The sequence below is a fragment of the Hippopotamus amphibius genome, chromosome 6 (genome assembly GCF_030028045.1).
Source record: "Hippopotamus amphibius kiboko isolate mHipAmp2 chromosome 6, mHipAmp2.hap2, whole genome shotgun sequence".
Taxonomy (NCBI): domain Eukaryota; kingdom Metazoa; phylum Chordata; class Mammalia; order Artiodactyla; family Hippopotamidae; genus Hippopotamus; species Hippopotamus amphibius.
In genome coordinates this window covers 9456274-9474851 of record NC_080191.1, presented here as the reverse complement: position 1 = coordinate 9474851, position 18578 = coordinate 9456274, and the positions used below count along the sequence as shown (strand labels likewise).

At 40.6% G+C, this 18578-nt stretch overlaps 1 protein-coding gene across 6 annotated transcripts in view; it reads left to right on the top strand.

Annotated features, from left to right (window-relative positions):
* AFG1L (AFG1 like ATPase) overlaps positions 1-18578 on the top strand; it is a 226522-nt gene that overhangs the window by 38261 nt on the left and 169683 nt on the right. For all 6 annotated transcript variants that reach the window (XR_009054295.1, XR_009054296.1, XR_009054297.1 and 3 more), the window contains one exon: positions 15584-15807. Coding sequence is in view for 3 of the 6 variants with exons in the window: in XM_057738766.1 (XP_057594749.1) it covers positions 15584-15807 (224 nt within the window). In the remaining 3 variants the exon portion in view is untranslated. The remainder of the gene's footprint in view (positions 1-15583; positions 15808-18578) is intronic.

Below are 18578 nucleotides of genomic sequence, written 5' to 3'. Positions count from 1 at the left end.
TGATGTGGAGATCTTTCCATATGCTTCTTTTTCATCTGTATATCTTCCTTGGTGAGGTTTCTGTTAACGTCATTGGCCCAGTTTTTAATCAGGTAGTTTGTTTTCTTGTGCGTTTTTAGAGTTCTATGTATATTTTGGATAATAGTCCTTTTATTAGATGGATCTTTTGCAAATATTTTCTCCCAGTCTGTGGCTTGTCTTACAAGACTGTGGCATTCTCTTTTGCAGAACTGAAGTTTTTTTTTTTTTTTTTTTTTTAATATTATTTATTTGTTTGCACCTGGTCTTAGTTGCGGCAAGTGGGCACTTTAGTTGTGGCACGTGAACTCTTAGTTGTGGCATACATGTGGGATCTAGTTCCCTGATCAGGGATCGAACCTGGGCCCCCTGCATTGGAAGTGTGGAGTCTTATCCACTGTGCAAGCAGGGAAGTCCCAAGAACTGAAGTTTTTAATGAAGCCTGGCTTATCAGTGATTTCTTTCATGAATTGTACTTTTGGTGTTGTATCTAAAAAGTCAAAACTATACCCAAGGTCATCTAGGTTTCTCCCCTGTCTCCTATGTTTCTCCTATGTTATCTTCTAGGAGTTTTATAGTTTTGTCTTTTACATTTAGTCCTGTGATGCATTTTGAGTTAATTTTTGTGAAGGGCATAAGGTCTATGTCTAGATTCATTTTTTTTTGCATGTGGATGTCCAGTCACCCCAGCATCATTTGTTGTAAAGACTATCTTTGCTTTATTTTATTGCCCTTGCTCCTTTGTCAAAGATCAGTTGGCTGTATTTAATGTGAGTCTATTTCTGGACTCTATTATGTCCCATTGCTCTATTTGTCTATTCTTTTTTTTTTTTAATTTTATTTATATTTTGGCTGCATTGGGTGTTCATTGCTGCGCACAGGCTTTCTCTAGTTGTGGCAAGTGGGGGTTACTCTTTGTTGTGGTACATGGGTTTCTCAGTGTGGTGGCTTCTCTTGTTGCAGTATGCTGGCTCAGTAGTTGTGGCTTGCGGAGTTTAGAGTGCAGGCTCAGTGGTTGTGACACACAGGCTTAATTGCTGCGCGGCATGTGGGATCTTTCCAGATCAGGGGTTGAAGCCTGTGTCCCCTAAATTGTCAGGCGGATTCTTAGCCACTGAGCCACTGGGAAGTCCTATAGTAAGTCTTAAAGTTGGGTAGTGTCAGTCTTCCAATTTTGATCTTCTTCTTCAGTATTGTGTTGGTTATTCTGGGTCTTTTTCTTCTTCATTTAAACTTGAGAATTATTTTGTCAGTATCCACAAATAACTTGCTAGGATTTTAATTGGGATTCCGTTGAATCTATAGATCAAGTTGGGAAGAACTGACATTTTGACAGTATTGAGTTGTGTGATCCATGAACGTGAAATATTTCTCTATTTTTAGGTTCTTTGATTTTGTTCATCAGAGTTTTGTAGTTTTCTTCATACAGATACTGTGCATATTTTGTTCAATTTATACCTAAATATTTCATTTTTGGGGGGTGCTAATATAAATGGCACTGTTTTAAATTTCACATTCTACTTGTTCATTGCAGGCATATATGAAAGTGATTGACTTTTGTATATTACCCTTGTATCCTGCTTGTTAGTCCCAGGAGCTATTTTGTTGATTCTTTTGTATTTTCTGTATAGATGATCATGTCATTTGGGAACAGACCATTTTATTTCTTCCTTCTCAATCTGTATACCTTTTATTTCCTTTTCTAGTCTTATGGCATTATCTAGTACTATGTTGATAAGGAGTGAGGAGTGGGGACATCCTTGCCTTGTTCTTGATCTTAATGGGAAATATCTAGTTTCTTACCATTAACTATGATGTTAGCTGTATGTTTTTTGTAAATATTCTTTATCAAGATGAGGAAGTTCCCTTTATTCCTAGTTTACTGAGAGTTTTTATCATGAATGGGTGTAAGTTTTTGTCAGATGCTTTTCCTGCATTTATTGATGATCATGTGATTTTTCTTCTTTAGGCTGTTGAGTGATGGATTACATTAATTGATTTTTTTTTTTTTTTTTTTTTACAGGAAGCAATGTTTATTGTACCTGTACAGGCCCAGTGGATTCACATCCAAAGACTGAGCCCTGAAACAAAGAAAAGTTCCCCCTTTTATAAACCAGTTCCCATGCTTTTTTGGGAGCCTATAGCTATGCTTATCTAGGCAGGGGCAAGGTACAGAGGCCAGAGTGCAGAAGTTAGGTTTTCCCTTATCTCCTTGACTCAGATGTCTGGGCTGTTTATGGCAGGATCTTTGTGAAAGAGGCCATAAGGTACTTATTCCCTGAGGCTTGCATTCTCTTCTGTTTGCCTCTTCCTTCCCTGCTTTGCTATTAACCTGCCCCATTCCCCCCTTTGATGCTTGGATCTGACTTAAGGTCCAATAGCATCATTTTCATCTTGACTTACTGGTTGATATTTCCATAGCATCATTGCATGGATGGCCATTTCATTAGTAATGATTTCAACTATTGCCTGGAGTCGAATAATTCTGTTAAGCATGTAAATTGGGGTTTGGAGCCCCAGGACCCATCTTTTGCCCAAGCCGATGTCACCAAGTAGGGATTTAGTGCTTTTCTAGATATGAGAAGATGCAAGGGTTGGGCTCATAAAATCAGCTCCTGAAAATATCGAACTATCTAAAGACCTGTTCCACCCATCCTCCAGAGCACAGAGTGCCTCATTTCTGGTCTCCACCCTGAATTTCCTTCAGGGGATGTGGAAGGTCAGTAGCTGCAGCAGCACAAGGTGATTTAGTCCTTGTACAGGCAGATGGCAAGTTCCAATTTGTAGTTGACAGGGGCCCCTCATGGTCGTAAATTCGACCATGCTTTGGGAGGCATTTCATGACCATTTTGTCCCACGGTGCTAGGAAGGCTTATTCCTAGGTCTGATGAAGAGCTCGCCAATAGGCCACTCAGTGTGCCAGTATTGGGCTAGGTCTTTGTAACAAAAGCCAAAGTTCTCTGGACCACCTGTATTCCTAATCTGTTATGGTCCAGGAAAAATTCCCTCTTGTTGCATCTTCCCATATCCAGAGTTGCATTATTACAATCATTGATCACATACAGAACTATATATTTGATCGACTGCTTCAAGTAGCCTAGTCATCATTATTTTTGTTGGCGGTCAGTCACACATTTGGTAATACGAGAAGCAATAATATTGAAAAGCAGGCAAAATACAAATAATATAGCTAGTAGCTTCAGTAGAGTTACAAGTAAATACTTAAGCAATGAGCTTCCCACGCCAAATCAGTTTTGAAGAGGTCAAGACTTCACAGTGGGTAGCAGAAATCTGAACAGGTATTATTAATTGGCCAGGCAAGGGGACCCCCGAACAGGACTATAGTTTTTTGTTTTGTTTTGTTTTTAAAGCAAATTTCCTAAGGGCCATCTAATTAGAGCCTTGGAGGGGAGAAACCCACCAAGGCAGCCCAAAAATACTAGTCATAGATAATTGACCGCAAACCCAACAATTGGATTGATTTTCAAAATTAGCATAGGATTGTGCCCATGATAGAAAAACATGTGATTTATATGTAAAGGTCCAAGAAATCAAGAAAATATTATAAATGCTTATACGAGTCAGGTCCAGCATCTTGGGCTAGCTGTCTATTTCTGATGTCAGCTTCTTCTCATCCTAGTGTGAGTGTAGTTTCTCCTTTGATAAGTGTCCTTCCATCTAGGACATTAATTGATTTTTAAATGTTGAGCCAGGGACTTCCCTGGCAGTCCAGTGGTTAAGACTCCGTGCTTCCACTGCAGGGGGCATGAGTTTGATCCCTGGTCAGGTAACTAAGATCCTGCATGCTGTGTGGTGCGGCCAAAAAAAAAAAAAAAAAGTTGAACCAGCCTTGCGTTCCTGAGATAATTCTCACTTGTTTATAGTGTATAATCCTTTCTTTTTATACATTGTTGGATTTGATTTGGTAGTATTTTGTTAGGGATTTTTGCCTCTATGTTCACGAGTGATATTGGTGTAGTTTTCTTTTCTTGTAATGTCTTTGTCTTATTTTGGTATTATGGTAATTCTGTCCTCATAGAATGAGTTAGGAAGTATTCCTTCTTCTTCTAATTGTCTGAAAGAGATTATAGAGAATTAGTATCTCTTTAAATCTTTGGTAGAATTCATCAGTGAACCCACCTGTGCATGATACTTTCTATCTTGGAAGATTATTATTATTATTATTTTTAAATAAATTTATTTTTATTGGCTGTGTTGGGTCTTTGTTGCTGTACACAGGCTTTCTCTAGTTGCAGCAAGCGGGGGCTACTCTTCATTGTGGTGCGCAGTCTCCTCATTGTGGTAGCTTCTCTTGTTGCAGAGCATGGGCTCTAGGTGCGTGGGCTTCAGTAGTTGCAGCACATGGGCTCAGTAGTTGTGGCTCATGGGCTCTAGAGCACAGGCTCAGTAGTTGTGCACACGGGCTTAGTTGCTCCGCAGCATGTGGTATCTTCCTGGGGCAGGGATCAGACCTGTGTCTCCCACACTGGCAGGTGGATTCTTAACCACTGTGCCACCTAGGAAGTCCCTCTATCTTGGAAGATTATTAATTATGAATTCAATTTCTTAAATAGATGCAGGCCTGTTTAGATTGTCTGTTTCTTCTTGTATGAATTTTGGCTGATTGTTTTTCAAGGAATTTGTCCATTTCACCTAGGTTATCAAATTTATGGGTTGAATCATTCATAGTATTCCTTTATTATCCTTTTAATGTCCATGGAATCTGTAGTGATATGCCCCTTTCATTTCTGATATTAGCAATTTGTGTCCTTCTCCTTTTTCCCTTGTTAGCCTGGCTAGAGGCTTATCAATTTTATTGATCTTTTCAAAGAGCCAGTGTTTGATTTCATTGATTTTCTCTGTTGATTTCCTGTTTTCAATTCCATTGATTTCTGCTCTAATTCTTACTTCTTTTCTTCTGCTTACTTTTGATTTAATTTGCCTTTTCTTGTTTCTTAAGGTGGAAACTTAGATGATTGATTTTAGATCATTCTTCTAATATATGCATTCATTGCTATAAATTTCCCTTTAATCACTGCTTTCACTGCATCCCACAAATTTTGATAATTGTGCTTCCATTTTCATTTAATTCAAATAATTTTTTCACTTATTGTGAGGTTTCTTTGACCCATATGTTATTTTACTTTAAATTTTCTTTTAAATTTTTTAAAAAAATTTTTGGCTGCATTGCATCTTTGTTGCTCTGCATGGGCTTTCTCTAGTTGTGGTAAGCAGGGGCCACTCCTCGTGGTGAATGGTGAACGTGGGCTTCTCATTGTGATGGCTTCTGTTGTGGAACACGGGCTCCAGGCACATGGGCTTCAGTAATTGTGGCTTGTGGGCTCAGTAGTTGTGGCTCACGGCCTGCAGAGCACAGGTTCGGTAGTTGTGGTGCATGGGCTTAGTTGCTCCACGGCATATGGGATCCCCCCGAACCAGGGGTTGAACCCAAGTCCCCTGCAGTGGCAGGCAGATTCTTAAGCTATGTGCCACCAGGGAAATCCCCCATATACTATTTAGAAGTGTGTTGTTTAGTCTTTGCATATTGTAGAATTTTCCAGTTATCTTCCTGTTATTGATTTCTACTTTAATTCCATTGTGGCCTGATGGCAGACATTGTATGATTTCTGTTCTTTTAACTTTGTTAAGATGTGTTTTATGGCCCAGAATGTGATCTATCTTGGTGAATGTTCTGTGTGAGCTTGAGAAGAATGTGTACTGTGCTGTTGTTGGATGAATTATTCTATAGATGTTAATTATAGCCAGTTTATTGATAGTTTTGAGTTCAACTAAGTCCTTACTAATTTTCTGCCTACTGGATCTGTTTATTTCTGCTAGAAGGGTTTTGAAGTCTCAAACTGTGATAGTGGATTTATCTATTTTTTATTATAATTCTATCAGTTTTTGCCTCATGTAGTTTAATTTGATGATCTGTTAGGTGCGTATGCATTAAGGGTTGTTATATGTTCTTGGAGAATCAACTCTTTTATCATTATGTAATACCCTTCTGTATCTCTGGTAACTTCCCTTGCTTTGAAGTCTGGTCTGTCTGAGATTAAAATAGCTACTCTTGCTTTCTTTTGGTTAGTGTTAGCATGGTGTATTTTTCTCCCTCCATTTACTTTTTTTTTTTTTTCATTTATTGGCTGCGTTGATTCCTGTGCATGGGCTTTCTCTAGTTGTGGAGAGTGGGGGCTACTCTTTGTTGGAATGCGGGGGCTTCTCACTGCGGTGGCTTCTCTTGTGCGGGCTTTAGGTGTGCAGGCTTCAGTAGTTGTGGCTCACGGGCTCCAGAATGCAGGGTCATTGGTTGTGCTGCACAGGCTTAGTTGCTCCATGGCATGTGGGATCTTCCTAGACCAGGGATCAAACCCATGTCCCCTGCATTAGCAGGTGGATTCTTAACCACTGTGCCACCAGGGAAGCCCTGATATGTCTTTGAATTTAAATTGAATTGTCTTTAAACAAAAAAATTTATTTGGCTGTGCTGGCTCTTTAGTTGTGGTATGCAGGATCTTTAGTTGTGGCATGCAGGATCTAGTTCCCTGATCAGGGATTGAACTGGTCCCCCAGCATTGAGAGCGTGGAGCCTTAGCCATTGGACCACCAGGAAAGTCCCTATGTGCCTTTGAATGTAAAGTGGGTTTATTTTAGTCAACATATAATTGAGTCTTGTGTTTTGATACACTCTGACAATGTCTTTTAATTGGTTCATTTACGCTATTGACTAAGTGATTTTTGATATAGTTGGTTAATATCTACCATATTTGTTACTGTTTTCTATTTGTTGCCTTTGTTCTTTGTTCCTGTTTTTATTTTCTGCTCTTTTTCTGTGTTTTGTGGTTTTAATTGAGCATTTTGCATTATCCCATTTTCTCTTTTCTTAGCGTATCAGTTACACTTCTCTTTTCACCTTTTTTAAGTGGTTGCCCTAGAGTTTGTGATATACATTTCACCTGATCCAAGTCTACTTTCAAATAATACTATACCACTTCATGGTAGTGCGAGTACTTTATAATAACAAAATAATCATAATTGCTGTCAGTCATTTCACATATATATATAAATTTACATAAGTATACATAATTGATTACATTTTTACTGTTATTTTGAGTACACTGTCATTTGTTAGTTAAGAATAAGAAAAATAAAAGTTTTTTTTTTTCTTTTTTACGGTAACTTATGCCTTCTTAGCTGTTTTTCTTTTATGGAGATCTGAGTTTCTGACCTATATTCTTTTCATTCTCTCTGAAGAACTTCTTTTAACGTTTCTTGCAAGGCAGGTATATTAGCAGCAAATCCTTTTAATTTTTGTTTGCCTGAGAAAGTCAATAAAGACTCCTTTACTTTTGAAGGATAATTTTGCAGGGTTGAGATTTCTAGATTGGTAGATTTTTCCTCTCAGCACTTTAAATATTTCACTCTACTCTCTTATTGCTTACATGGCTTCTGAGAAGTTGGATGCAATTTTTACCTTTGTTCCCCTATAGGTAAGATGTTTTTTCCCTCTGGCTTCTTTCAGAATGTTTTCTTTATCTTTGATTTTCTGTAGTTTGAAATGATATGCCTACGTGTAATTTTCTTGGCATTTATCCTGCTTGGTGTTATCTGAGCTTCCTGGATCTGTAGTTTGGTGTCTGTCCTTAGTTTGGGGAAATTCTCATTCATTATTGTTTCTAATATTTTTCCTATTCCTTTCTCTTTTTCTTTTCCTTCTGGTATGCTCGTGATATGTATGCTGTATCTTTTGTAGTTGTCCCACAGTCTTTGGATATTCTATTTTTTTTTCAGTCTTTGTTTCTTTGCCTTAAAATTCTGGAGGTTTATGGTGATAAAATCTTAAACTCAAAGATTCTTTCTTTAGTTGTGTCCGGCCTACTAATAAGCCCATGAAAGGCATTCTTCATTTCTGTTACAGTGTTTTGATCTCTAGCTTTTATTTTTGATTCTTTCTTAGAATTTCCATCTCTTTGCTTACATTGCCAATACGTTCTTGCATGCTGTCCTCTTTATACATTAGGGCTCTTAGCATATTAATCATAGTTGCTTTAAATTTCCGTCTGATAATTCCAATATCCATGCCATGTCTGGTTCTGATGCTTGCTCTGTCTCTTCAAGTTATATGTTTTTTGCCTTTTAGTGTACCTTTTCATTTTTTCTTGATAGACAGACATGATGCACTGGGTAAAAGGAACTGCTGTAAACAGGCCTTTAGTGATGTGTTGTTAAGGTATGTGGGGAGAGGAAGCATTTAATAGCCCTATGATTAAGTCTTGGTCTTTTAGGGAACCTTTTAGGGAACCTTCTGGACTGTGAACTTCACAAATGTTTGTCAGTTCCTTCCTCCCCTCTGAGGTCGGGGAGTATGGCTAGAGTGGGCTGCAGTTGAGTAGTTACCTTCTCCCACTTGCAAGCCTAGAGCTGAGTGGAGTTGGGTATTTCCCTTCCCTCAGGTCAGTTAGGCACTGATAACAAATACCCCAGCAGGTTAGGGTCTGGTTAACTAGTTTCCCTTGAGGGCAGGCCTTGTTAGGAAGAACAGAGTATTCTGGCATATTTCAAAATGGTTCCTTTCCCCCTCCCCATGCCAGAAGCACAAGGTGATTTTCCCTGTATTAATGGTGAGAACTTGATCAATCTCCAGGAGGTAAAACCCATAAAAGTATAGGGGCCTGCGTTATGATTGGGTACCCCTGGAATTTTTAACTCTGAATTGTCCACATTGAGCCTCCAACAATTTGTCAATTACAGTTCAGGTTTTCCTGCCCTGGCACTGGTCCCTGAGGTGGTTTCCACCTGTGAGTCCCTGCTTCTGTAAGCCGTCACTCCCTGTATTTGCCTGTCTTTCTCGTCAGTCTTGGGGGCAGCAGTTTTTCCTGTGTCCTTCCTTCTCTTTTGGATCTGAGAAGATATGTTTTTTCAGCTTTTTACTTGTTGTTAGGCTAGAATGGCAAATTATAAGCTCCTTACATGCAGTACTAGGTAACCCATGATTCTCTTTTTATGCTTGCTGACTGCCTGCAGTGATACCTCATCTTCAGTGTACCTTGGTTTTCTTTTTTGAGAAGTGTGAATGAAATATAAACTACCCAATAAAGATGTTGGGTTAGTAAAAATGAAAGTGGAAGCAGAGGATTTTAAGCCTCTCCAAAGGCAGATCCCAATAGAAACAATGTACTTAGCCCACAGCCCTGATGGTTCCTATGAATAACTTTAAAAATTAGATATTTTATAATTGTAAACAGGAATATGAAGACTGAGGAATAGCTACTGGGTTTGGCAACACTAGACACTGAGTGAACTTGGCAGAAGCCATCTCAGTAGAAGCTTGATCATAGTGGGTTGAGAAATGAGCAGGATGTGAGGGGGTGGCCAGAAAAAATAAAGGCAACTCTTTCATGTGGTTTGGCTGTAAAGGAAAGGAGGGAGAGCAGGTGTCAAGTCAAGGAGGTTGCTTGTCATTATTATTATTATTTTAGGATAGGAGAGGGTTGAGCTGATATGTTATAGTACAGAGGTGGTTAATGAAGAGACCGACATCTCTGAACAGCTAAGAAGGGAGGGGATTCAAGAAATGTTTAATAAGCAAGCACCAATCATGTCAGGCACTGTTGTCCTCAAAGAGCATATATTCTGATGGGGACAGAAAACAAAAAGGTAAATAAGTATCATATAAGGCATTTAGTATAATGAAATCTAGTGGTTCTTTAGATATAAATAATAAAAATAATGTGTATTAAATACCAGAGAACATCATGCATAGAAAGATCCTTTTTTTCTTACTATTTCACCCTTTTACTGAATTACTTATTGCTTCATGAAACTTGTTTTTCAGTTATGTATATTTGTGTGTATATTGGGTCATGATATTTTTTTCCAAAAAATTGAAATCCGCTGGTTAGAGGATGAATGAAGGCATTAATAGCCCTTGATGGAATGAGAAATAGCTCTTAAGCTGTAACATGAGGAAAGAAAAGAGAATGGGGGAAAATACAGGTGAGTTTGGAAATCTGGTGGTAGGGATCTGAGGCTAGAGGTGAGATTTTGTGGAGGAGAAATTAGGCTGGCCGAGGGTTGGAGGAGGAGACTGTCCACTTGGGCCCATGTGTGAACAAAGGCATGGCTATGAAATGAAAGAATGGAAAATGTTTGTGACATGGTGAGTAATCCAATTTGACTAGAAGGCAACCCACATTATTGAATCTACCTTTGCATTTTCCATTCTACCCCATTTCCTAACATTTCTGCTGTTGCCATCCTAATTTGGGTCTATATTACTCCTGGCTAGGATAGTTTCATAACCAGTTTCTCTGTACCCAGATTCATTTTACTTGCTATTGCCAGCTGATCTTTGTTTAAAAAATTAGTTAATTAATTTTTCATTGGCTGTATTCAGTCTTTGTTGCTCCGTCAGGGCTTCCTCTAGTTGTGGCGAGTGAGGGCTACTCTTCATTGTGGTGCGTGGGCTTCTCATTGTGGTGGCTTCTCTTGTTGCGGAGCACAGGCTCTAGGCACGTGGGCTTCAGTAGTTGTGGCACGAGGGCTCAATAGTTGTGGCTCGCAGACTCTAGAGCACAGGCTCAGTAGTTGTGGCACACAGACTTAGTTGGTCTGCAGCGTGTGGGATCTTCCCAGACCAAGGATCAAACCCGTGTCCCATGCATTGGCAGGCGGATTCTTAACCACTGCACTACCAGGGAAGTCCCACCAGTTGATCTTGATATATTACTGCTGCAATTTTTTTGTCCTTCCACTCCCACTTAAAACAAAGCAACTTTGATATTCCCTATTACCCATTACATGTGGTGGAACTCAGTCATTTCTATTGTGTCAATAGATGCATTTTGGAGAGTAGAGGGAGAGTAGCCTGAAAATGTAGGCTAGGGCCTATTATGGATTCCTTGAACCTCAGAATGAGGACAATATCTGTGCATCTCTAAGACTAAACCCAGGTTTGGTGATTTGCTAGGAAGACTCAGAGGACTCAGCATACAGCTGTACTCACAGCTACAGTTTATTACAGCAAAAGGATACAGAGCCACAAGCAGCAAAGGGAAAATGCGTGTGGGACAAAGTTCAGAGAAAATTAGGCACAAGCTTACAAGTGTCTTTTCCCAGTAGAGTCAAACAGAACATGCTTAATTCCTCGCAACTTACTGTGACAACAGATGTGAAATGTTGTCTCTCAGGGAAGCTCATTATAGACTCAATACCTAGAGTTGAGTGGTGGTTACATAGGCACCCTCTGTCTAGCATGTACCAAAATTACAGACTTGTAGAAGGAAACTAGGGGTTCAGCATAAACCACATTGCTTGTGTATGATACAAACATTTAGGTATGGTGTGTCACTCTTACCATTTCTGGGAATGATGGGAACTCTCAGGGAATCCAGATCCCCAGTCAAGGGCCCTCTTTTTCGTCCTTAGGTATTTCTAAGGACGGTAGGCTCAGAACTGCTGTGTTAACCTAACTCTTCTTTTGCGCACTATTCTTACTTAATGTGATCTTAGAAGGTGGGGAAGCGGCCTTAGGGGCTTTAGAAACAGGGTGGCATGGATATGGGAAGGAGGGAGATGTGAAGAGAATGAGACTTTGTTACCCCTCTCCTTTTCTCTTAAAGTTAGGATCTGATGCATGGTTTTGTATTTAAAAAGATGGTGCTGTTAAAATTGCGTTTGAAAACCACTCCTTTAGGGACTTCCCTGGTGGTCCAGTGGCTGAGACTCTGTGCTCCCAGTGTAGGAAGCCTGGGTTCGATCCCTGGTCAGGGAATTAGATCCCACATGCTGCAGCTAAGAGCTTGCATGCCACAACTAAAAGATCCTGCATGCCACAACCAAGACCCAGCACAGCGGCGGGGGGGGGGGGGGGGGGGAGGCGGGACTGTTTCCCTTAAAAAAAAAAAAAGAAAACTGCTCCTTTAAACAATGAGATGAATTTTAAGCAAAATATTGATAAAATCACATGTAGATTTTAGCAAGATCATTCCTATAGTTGATGGAAGATATTTTTAGAGATTGTTGTAGTGGTAAATTTGAGGCAGGAGGCGATCAGAGGAAGGCAGGCCAAGCCAGAGATAATAAGAGCCCCAGCTGGAGTGGTTGTATGAAGAAAGGGAGGAGGGAGTGGATTAGAGAGTATTTAGGATGTAAAATTGAGTAGCATTAATGATTGATTGGCTGAGGACCTGGTTGAGGGCTGGGGAAAGAGTTTGTGGGATGGAGGAGAAGGAAATTAGCATTATCTTAGGTTTCTGACTTGGTTGATTCCAGGGAGTGGAAAAGAGCATTTTCCCTGGTTGTGAGATTCTCAAATCCTCCAACACTAATGGATATCCTGCAACAATTCAGTTCTGACACTATCTACCTGGAGGTAGCATCGGATCCCACAAGTTAAAGGGCAAATCCCCCAAAGGTGGCCGCACTACAGAGACCAGCTGCAAATGGGCTGCCCAAGCTACCCACACTTCTGCATGGCTGACTACAAATTCAGGGGGTTGATAATTAGCTAAGTTTGATAGTTTGCTAGTAATGGTCACAGAACTCAGAAAAAAACACTTGTGTTTATTAGTTTATCATAAAGGGTTCATAGAACTCAGGAACAGACAAATGGAAGAGATGCAGAGGGCAAGGGATGGGAGCAGGGGTGTGGAACTTCCGTGCTGTCTCTGAGTGTGTCACCTTCCCAGCACCTTGATGTGTTCACCATCCTGGAAACTTTCCATATCTTATTGTTCAAGAGTGTTTATAGAAGCATGTAAACATATAATTTTTTTAAACATAATTTTTTTTAAACATATAATTTTTAAAAAATATTTATTGGCTGCATTGAGTCTTCGTTGCTGTGCGTGGGCTTTCTCTAGTTGCTGCGGCGAGTGGGGGCTGCTCTTTGTTGCAGTGCGTGGGCTTCTCTTTGTTGCAGTGTGTGGGCTTCTGATTGCAGTGGCTTTTCTTGTGGAGCATAAGCTCTAGGTGCGCGGGCTTCAGTAGTTGTGGCACGTGGGCTCAGTAGTTGTAGCTCGCAGGCTCTAGAGCACAGGCTCAGTAGTTGTGGCACATGGGCTTAGTCCTTGGCATGTGGGATCTTCCCGGACCAGGGATTGAACCCGTGTCCCCTGCATTGGCAGGTGGATTCTTAACCACTGGGCCACCAGGGAAGTCCTGGAAACATATAATTTTTAAAAGCTAACTTGTGGAAGGAGGGAATACGGGGATATGTGTATAAAAACAGATGATTGAACCTGGTGTACCCCCCCAAAAATAATAAATAAATAAATAAATAAATAAAATAGCAAAAAAAAAAAAAAGCTAACTTGTAAGACAGCATCTATATCCCAAAGTTTCCCTTTTTGTTATGAAACCTTTATTGAAGTACAATTTATATGCAGTAACATTCACTGATTTTAGGTGAGCAATTCAGTGAGTTATGACAAATGTATACTGTCATGTAACTGCCATCATAACCATGATCTAGAATATCTCCACCACCCCTAAAATTTGCTCCTGCCCCTTTGTTACCAATCCCATAACCCTATCCCTGGTCCTAGAAGCCAGTGATTTGCTTTCTTTCACTAGTTTTGCTCTTCGTAGAATTTTGTATACTGTAATCATATAAAATTACACTTTGCTTCTGGCTTTTTTCAATTAATGTAATACTTTTAAGATTCATTACATTGTTATATGTATCAGTAGTTTAACCCTTTTTACTGTGGAGTAATAGTCCATTGTGTGGATATACCATCATTAACCCATTCACCAACTGAGCGACATTTGGGTTCATTCCAGCTGTTAATTATTATAAATAAAGCTGCTGCTTTGCATATTCAAATACAAAAAAGAAGAAAAAGAGTGTTCATAGAATTTAATCACCAGCCTCCCCTGCCCTCCCAGGTTGGTGGGTGGGTCTGAAAGTTCCAACTTTCTAAGCACTTGGTCTTTCTGGAGACCAGCCCTGTCCTGAGGCTATCTTGGGGCCCTATCCCGAGTTCATTAGCATATATGTGATGGAAGAAGGCTCATTATGAATAATAAAAGACACTCTATCACTTAGGAAATTCCAAGGGTTTTTGAGCTCTGTACTGGCGACTGTGGACCAAGGGCACATACCACTCTTGTAAACATCTCAAATTGCTGGAAACCTTTATGAAACTCTCAACTTAGGCCTCCAGCTTCAATGTGAACCCAAGCCTTGTCCTTGGTCCTATGAGGCCCTGGGTTCCAGGAGACCCTTAGCCTGGTTCTCTTTTACAGGCTATGAGCCCCCTGTATTAGGGTACAATTTAGGCCTCTGTAACAAAGAGACCCCAAAATACACTGCTTGAAAAGCAAGATAGACATTTATTTTACATAAAAATCCAGGCAGGTGGTCCAGAGCTGGTTTGGCAGCTCAGCATTTTTGGGGAACTTTGCTCTGCTTCGCTCAGCATTCTGTGTGCCTCTCCTTGCCAGGTTGGCTCTTCCAGCTGCAGTCATGGCACTTTCTTTCCAGTCGGAGGGAGGGAAGGCAAAGGGAGGAGTGGGACTTGCCTTTTCCCTTTAAGTGCCCTGCTGCACACATTTCAGCTTACATCCCATTGGTCACATGGCCATCCTGGCTGCCAGAGAGGCCAGGATATGGACTATTTCCCTGGGCAGCCTTTACCCAGCTAAAACCTCTGTTCAGAAAGGGAGAACAGTTCTTAGAGGATAGCCCTGCCCTATCCCCAACAGTCACAGTATATTTAAGGATTTTTTTTCCCCTTTCTTAGAAAAAGATGGAAATAATGTTGTGACTGTTAATTTTTTTCCTAAATTAAGTAATTTTCACATTATTAAAATAAGGAAACATGGTGTTCAATGGAACAAGAGAAACACTGGCAAAATACCCTTGTAAAATCTTTGTCTAAAAATGTGCTGCTCATTAAACGTGCCCCAGATAAGGAATGGAGTTATAACTGGACCTTACCACAGACAATCAGTTTTCTTCCTCAAGAAGCTAAAAAAAGGATTAACACACCTCTCTGCTTTGAAATAGACACTCTGTTGTGTCTGAACTCTTTGTGTTCAACCTAAAGGTGATAGAAAAGGGAAGGAATCTCGCAGAGGCTGAATTCAATGTGGCAACATCTGAATGCTGTGTTGTTCTAGACAGGGAGTAAAGAGGCAGTAGAAAACCCTTTGGACTAGTCTCTAAGTCTCTGTCTTGTACTGGAGAACCAGATTTAGGCCTAATGCAAAGAAAGGGACCACCCCTGCTGTGGGGAAGAATGTGATGAACCCAAGCGGCTCGTTCAATGGAGTGGAGGCAAAGCAGACACTCTAGAGGGGGTTAGGCTTCCTAGAAGAGGAGTTATAGTGATAGCTTATGAGTTTGGGGTGTATGAAACTGACACATTTATAAACATATTTATTGTACAAAATATGTTTTACATTATTATTTTCATCAAAATGCTATTTACAACTGCTCAAATATATACAGGTGTAACTGAGTTAACGTTTTAATATGATCATTAAGAAACAGTATAGAGCACTATGAAATATCTTCATTTCAGAAGGTCTAAAATTTTATGTACATTTTTGTTTATAGCCTATACAGTTCAGACCCCCGAGAGTATGTCTCCAACTGCTGTTACAGAGGCTTACGTGAAAGCTTTAGCTGTTTGCCATGGACCACTGGACCACTATGACTTTCTGATCAAAGCTCGCGAGCTAAAGGACGATGAACGTCAAAGAAGAGTCATACAGTGTTTGCAGAAATTACATGAGGACCTTAAAGGATACAGTATAGAGACAGCAGGCCTTTTTTCTAAGGTAAGGTTTGTGTGACATTGAAGATTGAACGGTTAAAAATGTAAGCATTTAAAAAATGGATTAAATGCAGTTGGGTACAATAATGAAAGAGCTTGAAATTTCCTACGAGGTCCTTTTAACAAGCGCTGTTGCATCCCCATTTCTGACCTCTTGATGTTCCATAGCTTTCTTTCACCTTCGGGGGATTCAGATAGCTTTATATTGAGGTATTAAAAAAACACCTAATTACCAGTCAAAGTGAAAACTTGTGTGCAATTCAAAGCTTCCACCCCCCCCCCCATCCAGGCCTGGCCCAGGATCAGCAGCAGATAAAAGGGAGTGACTTATTCTCTCTCTCTCCTTCTCCTCTCTCTGCTAGCTTGGCTTCTCTAGGATCAGAAAGAGGGGGATAGAAGATTAGAGTGAAACAGCAGAGTCTTAAGTGACCAGTTAAGGGCCTTTTGTGTGGTAGATACTGATATGCTAGCTCTTTGTAAGGGTTGTTGGATGGGTTCTTCCGGACTCCCAAGAGGACCTCGCCGCTGCTCCACTCTATGACTGACCTCTTCTGCCTCTAACGGAACACCTCACACCACTGCATGGGGCTGGGACGGCCTTGCCCTTGTACTTAGCCTTCTTAGGTGAGGTCCTTTCAGGACAGCTCTAGCCAGGTAACCTTTATGGTGTCTACTTAGGCCACAGGGAGTATAACATCTCCTTTCTCCAACCCCTTCTGCGTGGGCAGCTTCAGAGAGTCTCCTGCCCTTGGACTTCTACAGATATAAGAAGCAAGCACTAGTGTCTGTCTTTGTCCTGTGCACCCCTATACTCCTGGGGACACATGTCCAGTTCTTCCATGGACCCTTTCACACCCTGCTTTGGTAGCTGTCTGTAGATTTTCTCACCTAAAGAAGCATCCAGCTGGGGAGGGGATGCCCAATTTGCCTTAATTCTCATCTCTTTGGATGTCTCTCTTGGGGACCCCCTTCACTTGGCATGAGGTTCATCTAGGGGAAATGCCACAGAATTCCTTACCCAGCTAACAACTTCACCTTGAATTACTTTGGCTTTAGGGCTGTTTTTTGACTTTTTTTTTCTCTTTTTAAGTTAACTTCTGCATGGATACAACTAGTGCCTCTCTTTAGTGTGTAGGGGGCCTGTCTCCCCTTGTCCTCAGCGTACAGTTTTTGCTGAAATTCTGAGACAACAGGAATTGTTGTCTTATCCTTATTCTGCTGTAGAAGCCGTTGTCACCCGTGGTGTCATCCTCAAATCATGAGGGGTATTAATGGTAATGAGGGACTTCCTAGGTGGCATGGTGGTTGGGAGTCTGCCTGCCAGTTCAGGGGACACAGGTTCGATCCCTGCCCCAGGAAGATACCATGTGCTGCGGAGCAACTAAGCCTGTGTGCCACAAACATTGAGCCTGTGCTCTATAGCCCGTGAGCCACAACTATTGAGCCCATGTGCGCAACTGCTGAAGCCCATGTGCCTAGAGCCCGTGCTCCACGACAGGAGAGGCCACCACAATGAGGAGCCTGTGCACCACACAAAGAGTAGCCCCCCGCTTGCCCCAACTAAAGAAAGCCTGCACACAGCAACAAAGACCCAACATAGTCAATAAAATAAATTAAAAAAAAAAATAAGGAGTTAGAACATGGTTCAGCCTAAGGAACTAGTTTTCCTTTAATTGACTGGCCAAGCCACCTCCCTACTCACCCCCTACACAAATATTCTTTTATTATAAGGTCTTTACAAAAAAAGGTACTGTATAACAATATGTTAGTAGTACTTTATTTAAAAACTCTACTGAAAGTAATTTTACTTTTTAAAAAACACTTGAGAGTGTATTGAAATAGTTTTATTTTTTATATAAGGAAAGCCTGCCATTGTGTTAACATCTTTTGGTTAAAAGGAATAGAAAATTATTTAGGTTTGAGAAAGAAATGGAGATGTAGAACAAGATTACATAAGAAAATAGAAATAAAGGGCATCTCCATCACTCAACCAGGCCTTCCAGAGCCTGTGCCAGCTTTCAGCAGCGTCAGTATAGTAGGAGGTACCCATTGATTCTCTAGTGCCCTGCCATTCACGTAATCTGCTTACTCTTTGTTCCTTTCCCCCATGCCCTTTCCCACTTCTGTTCATTCTACCAGCTTCTCAGTTCTTTTCCTGTATCTGTGGTTTAAATTCCTGAGTAAGAATCTGACAGGCTACCCAAACACTTCATCCCTCTTTGGGCAGAGCTTTCACATCAGTTTTCCAGAGGCTGCTAGTCAGCACAAAGATTGGATCTCTGTATAAGGTGCCACCCAAGGCTCCTGTGAGCAAGGCTGTTTCTCTCAGAAGTGGACGTGAGTGTGCTAGCCAGAGTGTGTTGGCTAGTCTAGCATAATGGTTATGGGAAATAATGATAAACTCTCCCCTTTAATGGCCAACCTTTTCTCTTTTTCCTGTTTCCAAAAGTTTATGGGTGAGTTAAGAAGTAAAAGGTTTGGAAAATATAAATTGCTTAGGTACTGCATACTTAATTATAGTTTGCAATACAGGAGGTACTCCAAATAAAATAACAACTTTGTTATGTGTCATAGCCAGGAAACAAGATGTTTTACTTACCAGATTTTTTTTGTTATCTGAAAGTTAAATTTCCCTCATGACTTTTGTATCTTATTCCCTTTCTAGCCCTCTCCCTTTCAGAAATACAGCCCTTTTTTTCTTCCTCCTCACTCTGTATCATCCCTAGGGTTTATCTTACAGGGGTTGGTGAACTTCCATTCCTTAACAAAGTATTC